Below are 22,929 nucleotides of genomic sequence, written 5' to 3'. Positions count from 1 at the left end.
TCAGCAGCAAGTGCAGATGGATAAATGCGAGACAAATTCCATGCGCATATATTTGGGGATAGGTTGCATTAAATTCAGTGGCTTGGACTGGTTCTCTATGGGTCAAACCTGGAACACTTGAAATTTGCTGAACAACGTCAAAGGTAATACTTATACGAACATCACAAAAAAGTCGTAATTTGCATGGATTCATTGCAAGAGCACCTGTAGTTCATATAATGCAGGTGCTGGCAACATCAAAGGTCTCCAAGGGCCAATTTCAACTCTCCAGAGCTCATAACCGTGATGCATGCTGCCAAAAGTCAGCAGCAACAGTGGCAAAACTATCAGTGGTTTGCTGCCAAATTTCAGCAGCAAACTGCAATAATATCCTAGAAAAGCCCAAATTTAGCTTTAAACAGCGGGAAATATGGTAGGGGCACACTTAAGGCTGGGGGAGGAGTGTCGTGTGGCCCACGAGCCACGTGCTGCCCGCGGGAGAGAATGCAAAGGATTTGTAGAAACAAGAGTTGATCTGACAACTGTTAGAGCTATCAGAGTTGACTATTTTGAGACCCGATATCCAGCTGCTAAATCTACTGAGTTCCAATATCCAGCTACTAATTGCATGACTGTTTTGCAGAAGACTGAGACGACAGCCACTTTGCGGAGGACTACTAATAAGTTCACCTCCTAGCTGGGCCAGTGCTCTTGACATTTAGCAAATTAGGTCTTTTCATTACTTACCCTCGAATCATTGCAAAAGATTCATCACTAGAGAAGTAGGAAGATCCTGGAAGCACAGTGACTGTCTCTTTACCTGTAGAAGAAACAAGCATAAAACGGCCAAGTGCCCAACATGGTACTGAGTATCTATTCTCTCTGTGAGGATAACAACTTACTTGAAGGACATGGCTATGCAAAGCTTTTATTTGGGGGGGGAGAATGAGGACAGGAAGGCAAAAAAGTCGTTTATCCTGCAATGAAAAGAGTCCTGTTTCTCTGCTTAAGGTCATAAGAGCAGCCATGACAGATCCAATCGAGAGGCATCTCATCCAGCGTTCTGATCCCACAGTGACTGGTTTCACACAACATGCTAACCCACATTCAGTGATTGAACCATGTGGTTGTTTGATGAACTGCGGGATAGAATGTTGTCTGAACTCATGACATTTTCTGCAGGATGGCTTGTTAACCGTACAGTGTGGCTTATTTTTCTCCAACAAGCCACCTGAATAACCCATGGGTTGTTGCTAGGTTATTCAGGGTTGTTAACAAGCCACCCTGTGGAAATGCGCAGCATTCAGACAACATGATAACCCACAGTTCAACAAACAATCCACAGTTCAACAACAATCCACACTCAACCACTGAGTGTCGGTTAGCACGTTGTGTTTACAACCCCGGTGAGTTCTTACCAACTGCTGTAGGGCACATTTGTTTAGATTATCCAAACATGTAGCTTCTTTGCTGTGACCAGAACATGCATTTATCCAGTCTGATTGAAGGTAACCGAAGTCACCCATTACTACAACACTTTCTCCTTTGGATGCCTCCCTGACTTCATTTTCCATATCAAGATCACCCTTATCATTTCTGCGGAGGGATCTTCCCCTTTTAAGGATTCTATTTAGTTTGACCCAAACTTTGATTTAATTTGACCCTTTGACATACAGAGTCACATTACACACACCCAACAGGCCCTTCCCTGTCCTTTCTATAGAGGTTGTATCAAGAGATGACCGTATCCCACGAGTTCTCTCCATCTCACCAGTTTTCTATTATGCCCACTATATCTACAGTCTCCTTTAAAATCAAGCATTCCAATCCTGCATCTTAGCTTGAAGGCTTCAAGCATTAGCATAGAAAAACCATCTCTACATGTCGCTGGTGTGTGAATTTCCCCCCTATTGCTCTTTAGCATTTTCTACTCTATGCTCATGGATATTTCTACCCTTTCCCCATTGGGCTATCAAAAACATCACCCTCATCCTTTAGGAATGATTCATCTCAAATGGAACACTTCCCAGCCCCCCCCCCCCCCCCAGCCTGAACCTGTTTCTCTGGTTCACCCTGTGGACTCTACCTGGAATAGGACAGTACACTGCACTGAACTAGTTGAAGGAAGGGCAGCATAGAATTGAGAATGATAGTCAAACAGGATTACCTGCATTGATGAGGTCAGGGTCAACTTCACTTTCAGTGGGATAAGGTCCCTAATTTGAAATATATACAGAATCAAACTTTCAGTCAAACATTTAATGGTGTCTTCTACAAATCCTTCTTCCTCCCCATATTGTAGTGGTTTCTGTAATGACATCCATATTCCATTCTTACCAAGCCAAGGACTCCATTTTCACTCTGTAGATGAACGGTTATGTCGGGACTAATGAAGTTGCTGGCAAGCAGTGGAATGCCGATACCAAGGTTAGCTTAAGAGAATTAGTCAAGGTTCAACTCATCCTTTACAAAACTTTAGGCATGCATCTGTGCCTTCGACAACAAGAGCAGGCAAGGTCATTCAACGCAGCCAAAGGATACCGTACATGCCATCCTCAAATTCAAGAGCTGCTCGCCTGATGATCCTCTCTCTCACATTATCGCCACTTTTCTTCTGCTTACTTTGTGTATCTTCAGCTTTGCGGAGCGATAATCGCTAGAAAATATAAGCAGAGCCCAAAATTGTGTCATTAATTCACCCTTTCATGGGACATTGAGGATAGGCAGATGTTACACCATAGTCCTTACAGAAACTGATGGTTCTTTACAGTCAAGGAAGTTTTTGGGCACCTTGAAGTACAGTAGTAGGAAATTTAGTTAAAATGGGCTGGGCTGATTTATGCTAAACACTGTATCAACAGAACAGTTCAGTGATATTAGACTCTGGACTCAAGCATTTTACAGGCTCCCCACCCATTTAGATGGTAATGTGTATTACTTCATCTACTTGAAATATGGTAAGCCAGCCCTGTCGTATTTAGGGGGGGGGGGCATTCTGGACATCCGCCTCAAAAACCTGCCCTGACAGCACCACTGCACTAAGAAGGAGCTCCTGCTGAGGTCTGATTATTTAAACTTGGTTTCCTCAACCTAGAGCTCTCCAGATATTTTGGACTACAACTCCCAGAATCCCTGACCATTCACCATGTTGGCTAGACCCAAAATATCTGGAGGGCATCAGGTACTTCACCAAGGCACATTTATTTGTTCTCCCTCTCTGAATCAGTAATTAGAGAAGCCTCCAGTTTCATTGCCTATTTGATGAGACAGAACCTACCAACGGTCCTTGGTTCCACATCAAAAGATCAAAGAACAGTAGCCATTTCCCCTGAAAGTGGGTAAATTTGAAATATTGATGGAATGGACCACAGAGACAATTTACTCTCTGTTCTGCACACCAAACACTTCTGTCTGTGCTCTGTTTAGTATGGATCCAAGTTCTGTTATTAGAAGACCACAAATATATGTTCCACCGAACACCTTCACAAAGTTCATTTAAATCTGGCCCTGAAGAGGACATGAACCTCCTCAAAGTATCACCACTTTGGCATGGATGCAGGAATGCCAGGGCCTACCTGCCTTTTTCTCAAGTACCCAACATGATTTTAAGGTTCCTCATTCCAAAAACCATATGAGCCAGCTATCTTATGCTGAGGGTCCACAACTCATCTCCTCTTGCTGCCCAAGTTTTTCTATGAACTTTGCCCAGATCTCTGCAGAACACAGGAAGTTGCCTTATACCAGGTCAGATAATTTGTCCTCCAAGTCTAGGGATGACAACCTTTCTCTAGTATTAAGCAGATAAAACGAACTCTTATCTCCAATCAACAATTGGAGATAAGAGTGGGGGGGGGTTCCTGCTCACTCCTTTCTCTGCAGAGAGGCACAGACCCATCACTCTCTGCCTCTCTGCATGGAAGAGTCCAAGAACATTAGGGAGTGTGGCTTCAGGCAGAACGGTCAGGGATTTGGCAGGAAGGGGACCACCCCCTAATATAATCCACCACTTGGTGGTGTTTTAGGAAGAAATCCAGCCCCCAGGATCAAAATAAGTTCTCCTCCTGTACCGGCCAGGGTTGAAGCCTAATATCTTCTACCGTAACTGGCCAGGAGCTGGCCAGGAAGTCAGGCAGGGGTCTTTCATATCACCTCTTCCATGATCCTTTTAACCAGAAATGCCAGCACTTTAAACAGGGACCTTCTGTTTGCATTGCTACCAATGAGCAATGGTCCCTCCCCAACTGGACTGCTGCTCACCCACCCCTTGCGTTAATGGATAATTCAGTTCCATGCTCCCTTCCTTCACCAAGCATAGCATAGGAAACAGAGAGTCTCTTCCAGCTTTTGCTCGAGGCTGCCATCTGCTGTTATGAGCTTTGTCTAGTACTCTCTTCTCCTGCCTAGCCCAAGGGAATGCTGGCCTTAAGACAGATATTCTCAAATGGTGGATTGGAAACACGCTGTCGGCACCCTCATTCTCTGAAACCAAATGCCCAGGGAAAGCTTTGCTAGAAATTAACACAGGCAAAGAGCAATGAGTCACAGTGGCAGCAGAAAAGGTAACAAATCTTCCAGGCTCAGTATGAAAATGAACGTACACAAAATGAACCAGGTACAGACTGAACGCTCGATGGGATTTCTTATTATTTAGTAACACTGCTGATTTTGTCTCCTTCCACAGATAGCACCTCTGCTGGCATACATCTACACAGACTCACAAGCAAACATTCAGAAGCTCTTAAGTGAAAGTCGACTTGGGTTGGGAAGATAAGTGGACTGCGAACTGATCTTGTAAGTAAACAAGCGCTTCGATTACAGCCAGCATGGGTCCACTGACATCAGCTTATATCAAAGTGCTTCCACTTAGGAGAGAGGTTTTTAAAAGCCTTTTCAATCCCTCCTCCCCAATATTGGTCGAATAAACACTGCTCTGTTCGAATCCCAGACGTGTGGATTTATTTAGCACAGGGGCACAAGATCTCAGGCCTGGGGTCCAAACCCGGCCCACCTGGGTTCTCCCGATGGCCCCGCCCCCTTTCCCCCAACCACTGATGGTTTCCCGACATTTGTGTAGCTTTTCCCGCCATTCTAAAAGGTTGAAAAATGTCTCTCCCTAAAGCTTGGTTATTGGTAGTAAGAGCTTTAAGCTACAATATGCTGGCATTTTTGGTATTTTGGCTCCACTCCTGGAATGCTTCTTTGAAATACAATGGGCCCTCAAGATTAAAGAGGTCCAACACACCCAATTCAGCAGAGTAGGTTTTCAACAGAGGCTGGAGTTGGGAATCTATGGCCGTTTCTACATCTGCCTTTTGTCCCGGGATCATCCCTGTACATCCAAATGACACACAGGGTATCCCGGGAGCAGGCAGAGACGATCCCTCCATTTTTCTGGGATAATCTTCAGGTGTAGAAAGGGCCTTTGCTTCTTCACCTTCCCTCTGCCCACAGAAACCAAGTGTACTCCTGCATGCACGCTAGAACCAAGGGCCAGATCACTTCCATGACATTTGCAACTGCCTTGGTACATGGCTCCTGGGTCTACAGCTGTGGTGTGTACCTTGACCCCAAAGCCTCTGCTTCTTCTCCTTTTAGAAATGAAGCCCCAAGAAAACAGGCATTTGAAAGAGGGATTTAATCAAAGTTCAAGTAAAAGCCAGGTTTCCCATCAGCCGTTTTGCTCTCTCGGTCACAGCCAGGCCAGATATATGACTGTCATGATGCCTCTTCTAATATGATAAGAGCATATCTTCCTTCTCCAGGCACTCTTAAGTTAAATCTGCTTTCTGCTGGATTCCTTGCCCAGCACTCTGGCGAAAAACTGCATTACATCCAATACAATTTATGTCTGGAAAATGCAGTCAGAACCTCCTAGACAGATGCTATTTTTACAGTTCTCTTTCCTCCTTCCCTCCCTCTTCCCACCAGCTCAAGTCAGTAAATAGAGAAGCTTGCACTTTCATCGCCTATTTGACAAGACAGATCCCTCGCAGGAATTCAAAACTCAGCAAACCAAAATTAATCCTTGCTATAACTCTGGTCTAGACTATATAACACACTTAAAAATGAGACTGCAAAAAGTATGTGGGGGGTGGGGGAGTTGAAGACAGAAGGAAAGCAGCGCCGGGAAAATGAAGAAGATACGGCTGTATCGTGAAAAAGATCTACACCAACCTTATGATCCCCCCCAAAAAAGGGGGGTCCATTGCAGTTATCAAGTCAAAGAAGAACCAGGAGCAATATTTGAGGAGTAGCCTTAAAATAAAGTATGGCAGCTTTTTTCAGCAGAACCATTTGTCTAGCACACAAAAGAAGTGTTTTATTCATTACATTTATATTCCCCTTTTCTTCCTTCGCAGAACTCAAAAGTGGCCTACATGGTGCTAAGCGGTCTCCCATCCAGGCACTGACTAGAGCCAGCTCTGCTTAGCAACAACGAAACATGGCTACATGATAAAGCCTTAGACCTCACCCTAGGGCCAAAATACCTATTGAGAAAGGTGGCCCATCATAAGCAGATGCAGAGGTTATAATAAGGAAAATGCATTTCAAGTTTTCTATCGTCAGGCAAAACTTTCCATATTGACATGTCTACTAAGAAAGGCCCACGTGTCTGCTATGGAACCCTTGCAGCTTCTGGGGCGCATTCTAGAGGACCTACTCAATTGATGGGCGGGGGGGTGCCAGTCTGGAGTTTCACCAGCATTATTGATCTTCTCTTTGAGGGACTCCAAAGAGCCCCAGGATTCCTCAGATAACTTTGTGAAAACCATTTATAGGCATTAAATTTCAGTCAAACAAGCATCAGAAAAAATGCAAGGCTACCTAGTTCCCATCCTGCTATGAAACTAGAACATCTAGTCAACAGAGTCTTCATATATCACCCTAGGCCAGGGTGGTTAATATGTAGGCCAAAACCTCTGAGGGGCCACAGCTCCCATCAGCCCTGACAAGCATAAGCTAATGTGAAGGATCATGGGAAGCCAAAACACCTAGAGGGCCTGTCCTAGGACATCCAAACTACACTATGTCTGCAGCAGAGAACAGGTGCGGTGCTCAAATATCCTTGCAAAGTTACCCAGTCAAAGGACCCAGGGATGGCCACACACACACACCCCACGCCAAGCCATCACCTCCCCACCTCCTGATCATAGGGTAAAACTAGGCCTCTTTTCTTCCTGACCCAATTTATAATGATCATCAGATCTCAAGCATGCACAACTCCTTGTCCCTCCCCATGTCTGGAAAAACCAGAATAAATTATGCAAAATGAGCTGAATTATGCAAATGTGCCCACACTGTATGGGCAAACTCACAGGATGGCCCCAAACCCATTTAAACTTACCTCAATTCTTTTTTCATACTTTTCCCCTTTAATGAGGCGATGGACATAGATCTTGGGAACGTGAATGTCTTCGGGGGCAAATGACCCTACATCAACAATTTCTTCCACCTGGATAGATATGGGAAAAAAAGGAAAGAACCCTTCAGAGTGTGTATGCAACAGAATTCAGAAAAGCTTTCGCAGAGAGAAACACACTGGGTGCTTCCACTGCCTTTCAGGATGCAAGTAAGGATATGGGGAGAGGGAAGAAGTTACAGTAGCATCGAACTTTAGCACAAGCAACCCACAAGCCCCATGCAGCCCCACAGGCTTCCAGCATGGCCTCTGCTACTGCATCAACACAAGTTACATTTGTCCCTTTTAAGTCTTTGAAGCTCTGCAGCAAATCACATTTTTACAATATTTTCCTAAGAAAAATAAAGCAACTGGGCCACATTCTTCCTCATAGTTTCTTATAGCCAAAACCTGGAAGAGCAACATGGCACCATGATCAAATTGTTGTATGAACCCTTGACATCATCTGTAGTTTTAAGCTTGTGAAGAACTGAAATTACAGTCAGAGCAGCCCACCATGACCCAACATACATATTGCCACATTGTAGCTGGAGCACACCAAAACTCCAAACAGGTTTGATAAGCGCAGTAAAAAAACCAAATGTGGAATTTCCAGTTTCACAGAAGCAAACAGCCAAGCCTCCTTCCATTCTGCCATAGCTTGTAGAACAGCAGTAGGTACACAGCCGACAACGAAAGCAAAACATCAAAGTCAAACTTCTATTTCTAGTCCTCTAAACACTACTAAACCACACATTTCATCCCACCTGCCCACATAACAACATCCTTAAACTTTTAAAAAGAAAAATAAGGTAACAAATCTAGTGCTCTGTAACAGGAAGTAGACAGTTTCTTATAGTCAAAACCTGGAAGTACAACATGATCAAGTTGTTGCATGAACCAGTCTGGTCTGGTGGATCAGGAAGCCGTATCTGTGTTTTCGGCAGGATAAAGCATCAAGCTTACAATGTATTATTTTTCATCATTCCTATAAACATGACCTATTCACAAAAGGCTAATTCTCTTACATCGCCCTCAGCCACCCTGATGACCTCCAATGTTTTGAATTTCTACTCCTATCAGCCCCTGCCAGTATGGCCAATTGTCAAGAATGCTGAGAGTTGTCGCCCAAAACATCGGGAGGGCACCAGGTTGGGGGAGGCTACCTAACATCATACATCCTCACAACTCTAAAGCAGGTAAGACGAGACAGGTAGGGGCTCGCCCAAGTTCACCATTTAGTAACTGCAAATGCACACCTCATGCTGCATAAAATCACCCTTGCAATGGTAAACACTTGATATTTGTTTGCTATAAATGGTAAGAACTCTTTTCGTTGATGAACAAACGGAACAGAATGGAAAGCAATGCATTTTAGCAACTGAGAACACAAATCTAAACTGAATTGATAGGGTATAATCCACAATGCTGTTGTGTTAACATTGCTGTGCTAACATAGGTATGCATAGGTTAGGGATGACTGAGAGCGGGGTGGAGTCCATAGCACTCTGCCCCTGCTCAGTCTCACAGACACCATGGACCGCCACACTTACCAACCCTGTTTGGTTCCTTGGACAAGCTGCTACGCGGTCTGAGAGCACCTGGTGAGTGGCCGCACGACCCACTCAGCGAGCTGCCATTTTGTTTAGAAATGGTGGTTCGGTTTTTTTCATAAAGAGCCTTTTATGTAAATAGCAGCCATAAAGTGGCTGCCATTTTTTTATTATTATTTTAAAGTGGCCATTTATGCAAGATTACAGGCATGAAAGGTCCATTCACTCCTGCAATTTTGCATAAATGGCCCCTTTACGGCTGCCATTTATGTAAAAGGCGTTTTACAAAGAAAGCAAAAAAACATAACCCAAGCTGCCATATTTTTTCCAAATGGTGTCTTGCTGTTGCTCGCTGGGCAGCCGCAGACCACATGGCAGCTCAACCAGGGAGCAGAACAGGGTTGGGCTGCTGGCAGAGGTTCAGCGAGCAGCGCTGGTAGGTGGGCCATATGGGCTAGCATCATTTCTGGGCATCGTTTCAAGGCTTTTGCAGAACAGGTTGAAATTATCCTTCTTTAATCCTTGGCCCCTTTTCAGAATTCTACCTGGCAAGGCAAAATTAGAATTAAGAAGACTGAAGAGCTAAGGCTGTATTCATTATAAGTGTATATTTTTAAGTATGACCATTTAGCAGTGCCTCCGTGTTAACAATAGAAAACAAATACCAAGATGTTAGGTGATTAATGGATCCCATTCATTTCTGTCCCACAATGTAATGAGGTCCGTTGTACCAGTGATAGCAAAACGATAATGGAGCCGGAGTGTTGTTGCTAAGCAACCGGGGATACATTGTAGGATTTTTAATTACATTTGCTTAATTAGTTGTGGGTGAGAGAGCATTTCTGCACACAATTCTAACCCGCCCTCCCTACATGATCCTCTTTCTTCCTAAACTCAAAAGTCTTCTTGTAGCCGACTATTCCATAATAGATGTACGTCTCAAAAATCAAAGAAAACCTAGACCTGTGTTATCCTACCTTCTTCTTTCTTTGGCAAGAAAAAATCCAGTTAAAAAGTACACTATGAAGGGAAAGGGGGGGGGGACCCAAAAGAATGGACTGTGAAAAGGCTGGAGGGAGATGAGGCAGTTGCGTCAGAGATGGTATCAGGATAGAAATACTGAAGATATGAAGTTCTATTATACCAAATCAGAACATCATTAGTCAATACAGCTTTGCGTAGTTCAAGTAGCTAAAGTACTCCAGGATCTGAGGCAGTGTGTCTTCCCCAAATGTATTATCCAAGTTCCTTTTAAAAATTGTTGATGCCAGGGGGCCAAGGGCGAGACAGCCATGTTACCTATGTTCTCACTTCAGAAATGGATATCAAACTTTGTAAGGGTGATGCAAGAGACTTCTGCTTGTCTTTATTCCCCCAAAACAAAGTTTGTTTTGGGCCTACCTTTCACAAGCTATGATTGTGGATCATACCTTACCAATTCAGTTTAGATTTGTGTTCTCAATAGCTAAAATGCATTGCTTTCCATTCTGTCCCATTTATTGGTCAACCAAAAAGGTTCTAACAATCTGCACTGGCTGCCAGACCATTTCTGGGCCCGATTTAAAGTGCTGGTATTAACTTCCAAAGCCCTTAATGGCACAGGGCAATGTTATCTAAAGGGTCATCTCCTCCTGTATGTACCTGCCTGGACCCTAAGATCATCTTCAGTGGTCCTTCTCTGGGAGCTCCCCCCCAAGGAAATGAGAAGGGTGGCTATCAAGAAGAGGGCCTTTTCTGTTGTGGCACCCTGGCTGTAGAATGAGCTTCACAGAAAGGCTCACCTGATGCCTACATTGGACTCTTTCCGACACAAGGTAAAGGGCCTTTTTTATTTTTCCAGGCATTTTAGTCTTTTAGCTCTGTTATTGTATTTTTATCTCTGCATTACTGCTAGGTTTTATTTTGGTTTGTATTTTTTTTTATACTTTTTTCTTAAGCTTTTACATTTTATATTGTATTTTACAATGTATTTTGTGGTTTTAATTATTGCGAACCACCCAGAAACCTTCAGCTATTGGGCGATATGTAATAAATAAATAAATAAATAAATAAATAAATAAAGCAAACTAATATTTTAAAAGTGATACAAAATACTATATAAAACGGACAAGAGTGCCCACTACAGATCGTCAGCTTGACATTCGGCCATTTGAACCTTCAGGAAATCCTCCCTCAAGTTCCAAAGCCTGAATGGTGAATCTGCCAGCTCAAGGGCTGGTTCAGGCATAACGTGAAATCATAGTTCGCAATTACAAGAACTGAGTTGTACCACTTCAGACAGCAGGTAGTGACCTAGTGACTGAATCCATAGCATGCACACCTTCACATAGAAAACTTGTGTGAATCTAGAACCCTACATGCCAACATTTCCCCCACATCCCCCAAAATTCCCTCCACGTAGAAAACAATGGGCCTGTTCAGAAGACACCTTAAACCCTGCTGGTTAAGACTTTTGGTTAAGCAGCTGCAGGGTTTAAGGTGTCTTTTGTGGTGCGTTTTGCTAAACTCTGCTCACTCACTAACCAGTTGGACATTCTGCAGCAGTGTTAGCGGCTTTAACCATGGCTTAAAGTGTTGTATGCGGCAGCATGGTTTGTGGTTAGTACTAACTCCAGAGAACCACAGTTTTGCCAACCACAGAGCATGAAGTGTCAGCAAGAAAGGTTCTAGCCTAGCCTACTTGAAGACATGCGCTTTTTCTATGTGAAGGGAATTTTTGGTGTGTGTGGAAGAACACTCAGTCATGTGGGCCTCCACCTACAGCACAAGGCGTAGAACCTGAGGCCCAAGTGCCGTATGTGGATCTCAGCCTAGTTTCATGTGGACTTTAGCTCACTTTGCAAACCTCACCCACTTCGGCTCTGGCCCAGCCACTGCTGGAACACAAGAGTCCAAAAGGTTTCAGCTGAGGTAATGCAGACCTTGACAGGAAAAAAAAATCCCCCTCCTGTGCTTAGGCCTCAGGTGAGCAGAAGGGCTTTCTTAGTTATTCTTGGAAACAGGTGTTCCGTTTTTATGTTTAAATAAATGACACAGCAGCCTTTAATGACTCCATTCCTGCTGTAAGTGAAGGCAATATCACCCACTTCCCACTGTCGTCAGCGGTTTGTTGCCAATTATGTATGTACATCATGTTTCAACGCTCTTTGAGCTCTTTACAAAGGCCTCCAGGTCCACCAAAGAGTGGCAAAGAACAACACAATCTCACATATGGACAAACACCTCTTCCTGATTTAACCCAAGACCACATAGGGTTGGTATTAGAAGCAAAAGAGAGAGAACTGTTAAAGTAATGGGTTGAAGAAGTGGTGGCACACAACACAAAGCCACAAACACAACAGACAACCGTCGCACTGTAACATGAAATCACACATCAACTTCTTGTTGTGTCAATAAATTGTACATCACAGTGCTTTAGCTTTGAAGTAAAACATATGAACAGCGCTTGAAAAAAAAGTGGCCCAACCTTAAACCACGGTTTTAACCACAGTGGTTAAGTCAGAAAGCCAGGGGCCGTTCAGAAGACACCTTAAACCACGGGTTTAACCATGGTGAATAAGGCTTTTTTCCTGACTCACCGTGGTTAAAGCCTTGGTTTAAGGTGTCTTCTGAACACAGCCTGGCTTTCTAGCTTAACCACCATGGTTAAAGCTGTGGTTTAAGGTGTCTTCTGAATGGGGCCAGTATCTGTTCCAACTTACCTCTACCACAGTTGTTCTGGCAGCTTTGCACATGGGCTGGTTAAAATTTCTTGCAGTTTTCCTATTTGAGGAAGACAAGAGGTGGGGCAAAGAGGTAAGGGGGCTGCAGATACGAGATGCGAGAGTACATTATATTCAGATTAAGAATGCTGTAAATATCAGGAAAAGCATTATGTCGGCCCAACAGAATTAGGGCACAATCCTACACATGTTTAGACAGGAAAAAGTCCCACAACATGCTGGCTGGGGGAATGCTGGAATTTATAGGACTTTTTTTCTGTCTACACATGCATGGGATTGCGCCCTTAGGAGGACAATATGTGTAGGCCAAGCTGACTGGAAATTATGCCAGTTGCAATCCAACACATCTGGAGGGCACCAGCTTGGGGAACGCTGCAATAGGGTGTCTTAATATATATATATATATATATATATATATATATATATATTTAAAGACCTTTGTGTAGCTGGAATAGGTATAAGGAATATATTTAAATGGCAAACTACACTTTTCCATCCTGGAGGTAGGTGCAGGGTGAAGATGTGTTTGAAAATAAAAGAAGCAAGTCTTATTTTATCTTGTACACCGCTCTGAAATTTTCAATGGGGAGTTGTCTATAAATAAACAAACAAACCTGTATATGCCTACTCAGATATAACTTCCACTGAGGTTAATGGGAGTTATTCCCAGGTAAATGGGTAGAGGAATATAGCCTAAGGGTCCTTATAGATTCACAGAATTAATCAGGGCAGCTTTCAAGATTCTGGGGGGTTCCAGGCAACAGGGAACCTATTTTAACCTGTGATAGGGTACAGCAAGACAGGGAAGAACAACCACGCCATTGTCTCCTACCCAGATGATTTCCATAAGCAAACAAGAGAAAGGTCCTTCTCAGTGGTGGCTCCCAATTATGGAATGCTCTCCCCACCCGGCGCCAACATTGTCATCTTTTCAGTGCCAGGTTAAGTCCTCCCTCTACTCCCAGGCATTTAACAGCATATGAAAGTGTTTCTAACGCGTCCTGAGATTTCTTGTTGTTAAAATTGTTTACATTTGTTGTATATAAATAGGTTTTTTGTATATTAACTTGCTAAATCGTATTTTTAAGGTTGTTGGCAGTTGCAGGACTTTTTTTCTATCTAAATCTATGTAGGATTGCACTCCAAGCTTCTTACTTCTGGAATTCCTGCATTTTCCTTTCAGTCTCCTGAAGCAGACTTTTTACTCTGAAATGTGCAGCGCTACATTAAAGGCTTCTGCTATCGCTCAGCACCAGTCTATACAAAAGTCAGCAAAAACTTCTTCTCTGGTACCCCAGAATACAGGACCAGTTCTAATGGGCTTAAGGTACAGGAGGATAGATTTTAGTTGAATATTAGGAGAAACGTCTCAACAGGTAAGAGCAGTTCGACAATGGAACCAATGACGTTGGGGTGAAGGAGCTCTCAGGCACTGTAAGTCTTCAACAGATGGCTGCAAAGTCTATGTTGTTTCCTGCATTAATCAGGGAGTTGAACCGGATGGGCTGAAAGACCTGCCCCAACTCTATGATTTTATGATTCTGTGCACACCCGGGCCATATCCCCTGGGAACTGGTGATTACTTCACCTCACCATCCCCTAGAACAATCCACAGAATTAGTTTCAGGATTCTTCAGTTCACACTCTGGGTTTTAGTTTGGAGGATATGCTTTCCTCCTGTCTATCAGGAAGAAAATAAAAATTGCTTTAAATTCTGGTCTCCAACCTGAATGCAGCTCTGAGAGCCAGTGTGGGGTAATGGTTAGTGCGTTGGGCTAGGCCTGGAGAGACCCAGGTTTAAATCCCCACACTCAACCATGAAGATCACAGGGTGGCTTTGGGGCAGTCATTGATTCTCAGCCTAACCTACCTCACAGGGTTGTTGTGAGGATAAAATGAGAGGAAGAGGAAGATCATGTATGTCACCTTGGGGTTCTTGGAGGAAAAGGCAGAATAGAAATGAAACAAATAAATCATCTATTTCACCATATGCTGACACTGTTTAGAAAAGCAACATTTTCACTGTATTACTTGCATAATAGGAATCTTTAAGCTGTTTCTCTGTAAATGTTCCTCCAAGGTCCTCCTAACATGTCCCAGTTTGAATATCTATGTAATGTTATAATGATTAAGTTTTATCTGTTTTAAACACTGCATTCTTACAGATGTCGACTTTTCTGATAACGCGTCTCCATTGATGGTGTAAGCCTCAGTGGAGCAGGCTCATAGTGTTAATTGAACCAATGAATGCCGTTTTCTAGATATTTCTCTCTCAATTCTCAAACAACGCAGAAAATGTTAGGCTTCTACTGCCCTCTCCTGGTTATTTTGTTTTGCCAAATACTAAGTGAATCCATGTGGTCAGCAAACATTTAGGATGAAATATTTTGAAACCCCAATGAAATGTCGAATCCCCACCCCCTTTTTATTAAATTAATTAGTTAATTAATCATCAGATGTAACTAAGCTTCCATCATATTATGAGAAGAAGCGTAGAAGTGTTCAGGTCTGTGTTTTTCCAGAGACTGTCATGGCCTTGGGATTTCACAGGCAACTATGTTTGGAAGCTTTCTTAGAGTGCAATCCTATGCATATTTAGACCGGGGGGGGGGGGGAATCCTATTGTTCCCAGCATGGCTGGCCAAACGGGTGCTGGGAATTGAAAGCCTTTTTCTGTTTAAACATACAAGGATTGTGCCCTTAGAGGCTATACGTACAAAATTCAATGCTGTCAAAAAAATCAAATGGCCACCATTTCTCCTTTCCAGATAGCAACCTCACCCACATTCAGCCCTGCAAATTGCTTCTTAAACACCTCTCAAGAAACTACAGCAGCCTGCTGTTCAAAAAAGAAAAGGGGGTTGCATAAAGTCCTGGAGGAGAAGGCTATCAATGGCTATTAGTCCTGATGGCTATGTGTTACTTCCAGTATCAGTACAATAAAGCGTATATACCCCAGTTGCTGGGGAACATGGGTGAGAGGGTGCTGTTGCACCATGTCCTGCTTGTGGGTTTCTGGTTGACAACTGGTTGACCACTTTGTGTGCTGGACTAGGTGGGCCCTTTGTCTGATCCAGCATGGCTCTTATGTTCTTAAAAGAGAAAGAACTCAGTTGTGTGCACCGACACAGCCAAATGTCATATGTACCTGCCCGGACCCTAAGGTCATCCTCAGGGGTCCTTCTCCATGAGCCCCTGCCAAAGGATTGTTTTATAGTTTGTTTTATAGTTTGAATGGTTTTAATTTTTGTGAACCGCCCAGGGAGCTTCGGCTATTGGGCAGTATAAAAATGCAATAAATAAATAAATAATGGAGGAGAAATCAAAATTTTTCTGTAGCCCTGCTCCAGGACTCTGAGCAAGAACTGTAGGAGGTGCACCTGGGACTGAGCCTAGCAAACTACCTGAGACTGTGGGCACTCAGTGCCCTCATGGCGCACACAAAGGCAATGTCAACCCATACAATTGGCAGGTGTCCCAGGCCTGGCATAAGTATCAGGAGTGTGATCTCGCACCCTTAGCTGATCTGTTGAGCAGGGTTTCCTACCTACTGCACTCATGGCCTAGTAGCCAACTTCAAGGACACAGAGATGGAAAACAGCAGAGGGGGACCATAGCTCAGTGGCAGAGCACATGGTTTGCATGCAAGAGGTTCCGGGTTCAATCCGCAGCATGTCAAGATAGGGCTGAGAAACCCTGGAGAACTGCTTGCCAGTCAGCGTGCACCAGTCTTCCCTGTCCTGTTGGCCTCCAACATGCCTGCAGAAGAACCCCATGCATATGGCACAGAACCCTGGCATTGATGCATAGGATTCTAGAGCATACTCTAAGGTACTCTGTTGTTTGTTTTTCAGCTGTGTGTTTTTAATACTGTCTTTTAATTCTGTTTACTGCCTTGCTAGGGTGGCCAAAACTATTTTAAATGCATTAGTAAAAATTAAATAAAGATAGAGTGTTGTCCAGACCATGTAGACCTCCACAGTTGGGCTTTGGGAATTGAAGTTGCATCCTAACAAAAACAAAAGAGGGAAAGTTATCAGGTGCCTGAAAAAAAGCTTTTATTCTGCCCAACGCATTTCATCAAGAAATTTCCTTCCTCAGGGACCGCTTATCTTTCTTCAAACGTGTTGAAAGGAATTCTTCCAATGTGTCTTCTGTCTTAAAATGCATTTGATATGATGTTTTGTGGAAATAAAGTTCTTTATGAAATGCACTGGGCAAAAAAAAAGTTTTTCAGGTGCCTGAGAACTTTTTATCATCTGTTTTGTGACACATAAGTGTCTTCCCTCTTGCTGGTTCCCTGCATCCTAACACAAACCAAAAAGCCCTGGTGATGGGAGTTCTAGTCCATAACATCTGGAGAGCCACAACTCCCATCAGTCTTAGTCAGCATAGCCAACAGTGAGGGATGATGGGAGTTGTAGGACAAAACATCTGGAGAGCCACAAATTGCCCACTCCTGCCCTAAAGGATAGTAACATCAGTCGTCCACTGGGTATCTCTTTCTCTAATATTCCTGATCTCCTCATTCAGGATGCCCACACAAGCTTCCAAGGAACTCCCAAGATTTCCTGGAAAATAGTTTAGAGAAAACCATGTCTGCTCTGTGATCATACTGTACCTGAAGATAATGTTTCCAGCACGATCAGATTTCCACGCCTTCACTAGGGCAAAATCTCCCGTAATTGACTTTTCCATAATATAGTGTCGGCCATCAAATTCCCTCACCTACAGGAAACAAGTGGGGGGGGGAAGTCTCGTAAGATGATTTCTCACTAAAATGACCTGCCCCCATACTAGGATTTAAAGAATGATCCTCTTCCAGACTTCCACGCAAAGGGGCGGAGGAGAGAGGGAGGGAGAGAGAGAACGAACAGCAGCAGTGGCAAATCACATTCAATATTTGGGGTGGGGGGTGTATTTTTAAAGGAGTAGAATGGCAAAAGCTCTAAGTCAGCCTGACATATAACAGTAAGAATGAAAACACTAGTGTCACCAAGTTCACCATTAGTATGTTCAACTCCGATTGATGAACATTAGACATAACGGAGGTGTACAAATTTATGCACGAGCCCATGATGTCAACACTTAGGTTCTCTGGGAAGAACTAATTAGGCTGACAACTGTTACCCAGAGGACCTTCTCTTCTGTCACTCCCAGACTGTGGAATGGCCTGCTGGGAAAGATTCACCAGCTTAATAGTCTTTTCAAATTCAAGAAGGCTATAAAGACTAATCTCTTCTGGCAGGCCTACCCAGTCGAATTTAAGATATTTGACTGTTACTTAATATTGTATCAGTTTTATATGCCTTTAATCACTTTTATGTATTTTATGGTATTTGTATCTAATGTTATTCCCTGCCTCAATCCAGAGGGAGAGGCAGGTAAGATGATGATGATGATGATGATGACTGGTCTGTGAACCGCCTCAGGCCAAAGCCCCCGAAACAGGGTGGGGGGTAGTCATTTCTTTGTTGTGAAGGTAGAACTCTCCACTGTCTCTAAATAACCTGAAATCCACCTACCTTGGTCTTGAGTGCTATTGCACAAAACAGAACTGTGGAAAAGGCTTATACAAAGAATCGGAAATCTCACCCCTGCTGGCTTCAAGCCCCTAGTTCTGTGGTGAGCAACATGTGGCCCTCCAGATGTTTTGGGCTATGGGACCTGTCTGCCCTAGCCAGCATAGCCAGTACTGAAGGCTGACGGGAGCTGTAGGCCAAAACATCTGGAGGAGCTCAATTTGTCCATCTCTGCCCTGATCCCAACCCGATTCAAATCCATGGATGCTTTACCTCTCTTGGTTCACTGGAAAGGATGACAGAACCATCTTTGTTGTATTTGATTGGGGCTCCTCCTTCTTGGACTAGAGTTCCATAGCCCGTGCTGGTGAAAAAAGCTGGAATGCCCGCTCCTCCTGCCCGGATCCGTTCAGCAAGGGTGCCCTAGAAGAGAAGAAACTGATAAGGACACGCACTGAAAGCAACAAACCACTTGACTGAAAAGGAAGGAGAAGACGAGGACGAAACTTTTGAGAAACAAATTACCAGTGTTTCAAGGAAGTGTGATGTAGTAGTGATGGGGGACTTCAATTACCCTGATATCTGTTGGGAGACCATTACTGCCAAAAGCGGCCCTTCCAAGAAATTCCTGACATGTATGGGTGATAACTTTCTCCTACAGAAAGTGGTGGAAGGAACTAGAGGATCGGCAATCCTTGACTTGTTATTGACCAATAGGGATGACTTAGTGGATAAAGTGGCAGTTACGGGAACTCTGGGGGAAAGTGACCACGTCATACTTGAATTCTTGATTATGAAGGAGACAAAAGTCGAGCGTAGCCATACACGTACTCTGGATTTTAGGAAAGCTGATTTTAATAAACTCAGAACTATAATAAGTAAGGTCCCGTGGCAAGGGAGCCTAAAGAGAAAAGGAGTGCAGGATGGGTGGGAGTATCTAAAAAATGAAATTTTAAAGGCACAGTTACAAACAATTCCAACAAGGAGAAAAGATAGAAGACAACAGAGGAAACCAATGTGGCTCCACAAAAAGCTTATTGATGAACTGAAAACAAAAAGGGATACATATAGGAAGTGGAAGGAAGGCCAGGCTACAAAAGAAGAGTACAGACAAGTGGCGCAGAAGTGCCGAAATGGCGTCAGATAGGCTAAAGCTGTGAATGAGCTGAGATTAGCGAGGGATGCTAAAAGCAATAAAAAGGCTTTCTTCAGATACGTGAGTAGTAAAAGACAGAGGAAAGAAATGGTGGTTCAGCTGCTTAATGAGGATGGCAAATTGATAACAGATGACAAAGAAAAGGCTGAAGTGCTCAATTCCTACTTTGCCTCGGTCTTCTCCCAAAAGCGGGTCTATGACCCCCCTGGAAAAAGTGAAGCAGAAGTTGAGGGGGCAGGATTGCAGTTTGAGATTGATAAACAAATGGTCAAAGAACACCTAATTTCCTTGAATGAGTTCAAATCTCCAGGGCCCGATGAACTGCATCCAAGAGTAATGAAGGAGCTAGCGGAAGAACTCTCAGAACCTTTGTCTATTATCTTTGCAAAATCATGGAAGACCGGTGAGGTGCCGGATGACTGGAGGAGGGCTAACGTTGTCCTTATCTTCAAAAAGGGCAAAAAGGAGGAACCTGGGAACTACAGACCAGTCAGTCTGACATCCATCCCTGGGAAAATTCTGGAGCAGATTATAAAGAAGTCAATCTGTAAACACCTTGAAACCAATGCAGTGATTACTAGAAGCCAACATGGATTTGTCAGGAACAAATCCTGTCAGACTAATTTGATCTCATTTTTTGATAGGATAACCTCCCTTGTGGACTGTGGGAATGCTGTGGACGTCATATATCTTGACTTCAGCAAAGCTTTTGACAAAGTACCACATGACATTCTGATTAACAAACTAGCTAAAAGTGGGCTAGATGGAACAACTATTAGGTGGATCCACAGTTGGCTACAGAATCGGACTCAAAGAGTACTTATCAATAGAACCTTCTCAAACTGGGGAGAGGCAACGAGTGGGGTGCCGCAGGGCTCAGTCCTGGGCCCAGTGCTCTTCAACATTTTTATTAATGATTTGGACGAGGAGGTGCAGGGAACGCTGATCAAATTTGCAGATGACACAAAATTGGGTGGGATAGCTAATACCCTGGAAGACAGAAACAAACTTCAAAGTGATCTTGATAGGCTGGAGTGCTGGGCTGAAAACAACAGAATGAAATTTAATAGGGATAAATGCCAAGTTCTACATTTAGGGAATAGAAACCAAATGCACAGTTACAAGATGGGGGACACTTGGCTCAGCAATACTACAAACGAGAAAGATCTTGGAATTGTTGTAGATCACAAGCTGAATATGAGCCAACAGTGCGATATGGCTGCAAGAAAGGCAAATGCTATTTTGGGCTGCATTAATAGAAGTATAGCTTCCAAATCACGTGAGGTACTGGTTCCTCTCTATTTGGCCCTGGTTAGGCCTCATCTAGAGAATTGCGTCCAGTTCTGGGCTCCACAATTCAAGAAGGACGCAGACAAGCTGGAGCGTGTTCAGAAGAGGGCAACCAGGATGATCAGAGGTCTAGAAACAAAGCCCTATGAAGAGAGACTGAAAGAACTGGGCATGTTTAGCCTGGAGAAGAGAAGATTGAGGGGAGACATGATAGCACTCTTCAAATACTTAAAAGGTTGTCACACAGAGGAGGGCCAGGATCTCTTCTTGATCCTCCCAGAGTGCAGGACACGGAATAATGGGCTCAAGTTAAAGGAAGCCAGATTCCGGCTGGACATCAGGAAAAACTTCCTGACTGTTAGAGCAGTGCGACAATGGAATCAGCTACCTAGGGAGGTTGTGGGCTCTCCCACACTAGAGGCATTCAAGAGGCAGCTGGACAAGCATCTGTCAGGGATGCTTTAGGGTGGATTCCTGCATTGAGCAGGGGGTTGGACTCGATGGCCTTGTAGGCCCCTTCCAACTCTGCTATTCTATGATTCTATGAAGTCTGCAGGGACAGAGAAAAAAAAGCTAAAAGAGCAAAGCCTCCACTAATTCCCTTCTTTGACTTCTGACTGTTATCATTAAGCAGCCCCAATATTTCTCCAAAGGCAAGCTACCATTTGAATTCAGTGGTGTGCAAAGAAAAGTTAAGGGGTTCAGTTTCACAAAGGTTGCTCCTAGACCTTAGCATTCAAACCTCTTAATCTCATTGGCTGACCTGCTATTATGTCACAGTCCCTCTTATTATTAATTTATGACATCTGTAGATTGTTTCACGGGCCGTAACACTAAGTTCTCTGGGCAGGTTACAATAAACATAAAAACAACTTAAATAAAACTAGAACATAAAACCATAAAATCAAAAGCAACATAAAACACAACAAGAAAATAAGTCACAATTTTTCTTGCCTGGCTATAGAGGCAGTCACAATTCCTGCCTACTGTGACATGAAAATATATCACCTACAGATAAACGAGAAAAGCAGAATAGTCCAAGAAAATATTTTATGGGAGGATGAAAATACAGCCCATCAGAGTGATGACAGTTCTATTTACTCTGGAGTACCTAACATACAAAAACCTGAGTGTTTGAGGATTGATCTACCTGCCCCTCACAAATACACATGTATAAAAGTGTGCCTTACAGGACATCATTTCTCATAACCCCGTCCTATTGAATGAAACCTTCCACATTTGTTTTTGACATACACGGTTCAATCACCTGCATGCTAGTTTGGAACTTGGGCCAAAGATGGAAGCCAACGTTAGTGCTATTAGCTATAATAGACCCCACAAAAGGAAAACCAGCTGGCCCCATAAGGAAACCATTTTACCTGCGGTGTAAGCTCAACTTCCAGTTCTCCACATAAATACTGCCGCTCAAATTCTGCGTTCTCTCCAACGTAGGATGACACCATACGTTTGATCTGCTTGGTTTGAAGCAATAGGCCAAGTCCAAAGTTATCTACCCTGCACAGAAAAAGTTATTGGAGAACAGTCATTACAAAACGAGCTACACAATGTCATGAAAATTCATGTGAGGACACCCCCCACCTACCCTCTTCCAGGTACTGGAAAGTTACACAGGTTTACTGATTGTCTCGCTCCAGACTGCACTCTGGTTGTCTCACTCCAGACTGAACATAGGAAGCCACCTTATACTGAATCAGGCCCATGGTCTGTCTAGCCCAGTATTGTCAACACTGACTGGCAACAGCTCTCCAGGATTTCAGGCAAGATTCTTTTCTAGCGCTACCTGGAGACGCCGGGGATCGCACCTGGGACCTTGTGCTCTTACCACACTGAACTATGGCACTTTGCTTCTTTCCATCCCATTCATGAATTGTTGGCTTTGTGTCTGTATGTGTGTGTGTGTGTGTGTGTGTTTGTGTGTGTGAGCATCTAAACGTAAGGGAAAGCGTGCAGACCGTATTCTACCAAACTGTGCACTAGAAATGAAAGAGAAATTTGTTGGGTCTGACTTTTTATACAAACTTACTCAAGTTACACCTCCCAAACCTATAAGCAAACTGGAACGCACTTGCATATCAAAATCCACACTTCTCAAAAATTTGCAAACCAGTTCTTAACTCAAAACATGCACACACAAATGTGAATATTAAGGGAAAGTGCACATAAAATGCATATATTGTGGAAAATATGCACAAAAAATATACATTGGGAGTGCCTGCACAGACTACGGGAAGTGGATACAAAAATACATATATTTGGAGAAATGTACACAAAAATGTATACGAATTTT

General features: G+C 43.5%; 1 protein-coding gene across 2 annotated transcripts in view; it reads right to left on the bottom strand.

Moving 5' to 3' along the window:
- Window positions 1-22,929, bottom strand: part of OXCT1 (3-oxoacid CoA-transferase 1) — a 67,103-nt gene that overhangs the window by 14,688 nt on the left and 29,486 nt on the right. For both annotated transcript variants that reach the window (XM_063128119.1, XM_063128120.1), the window contains 9 exons: window positions 22,001-22,136; window positions 18,449-18,598; window positions 17,275-17,381; window positions 12,633-12,693; window positions 7,325-7,432; window positions 2,521-2,635; window positions 2,317-2,411; window positions 2,147-2,195; window positions 727-799 (listed from right to left, as the gene is read on the bottom strand). In XM_063128119.1, coding sequence (XP_062984189.1) covers window positions 727-799; window positions 2,147-2,195; window positions 2,317-2,411; window positions 2,521-2,635; window positions 7,325-7,432; window positions 12,633-12,693; window positions 17,275-17,381; window positions 18,449-18,598; window positions 22,001-22,136 — 894 coding nt within the window. The remainder of the gene's footprint in view (window positions 1-726; window positions 800-2,146; window positions 2,196-2,316; window positions 2,412-2,520; window positions 2,636-7,324; window positions 7,433-12,632; window positions 12,694-17,274; window positions 17,382-18,448; window positions 18,599-22,000; window positions 22,137-22,929) is intronic.

This window comes from Elgaria multicarinata, chromosome 6, assembly GCF_023053635.1.
Source record: "Elgaria multicarinata webbii isolate HBS135686 ecotype San Diego chromosome 6, rElgMul1.1.pri, whole genome shotgun sequence".
In the NCBI taxonomy this organism is placed as follows: Eukaryota; Metazoa; Chordata; class Lepidosauria; order Squamata; family Anguidae; genus Elgaria; species Elgaria multicarinata.
The sequence above is the reverse complement of the archived record's forward strand: the minus strand, read 5'-3'. Positions and strand labels throughout refer to the sequence as shown.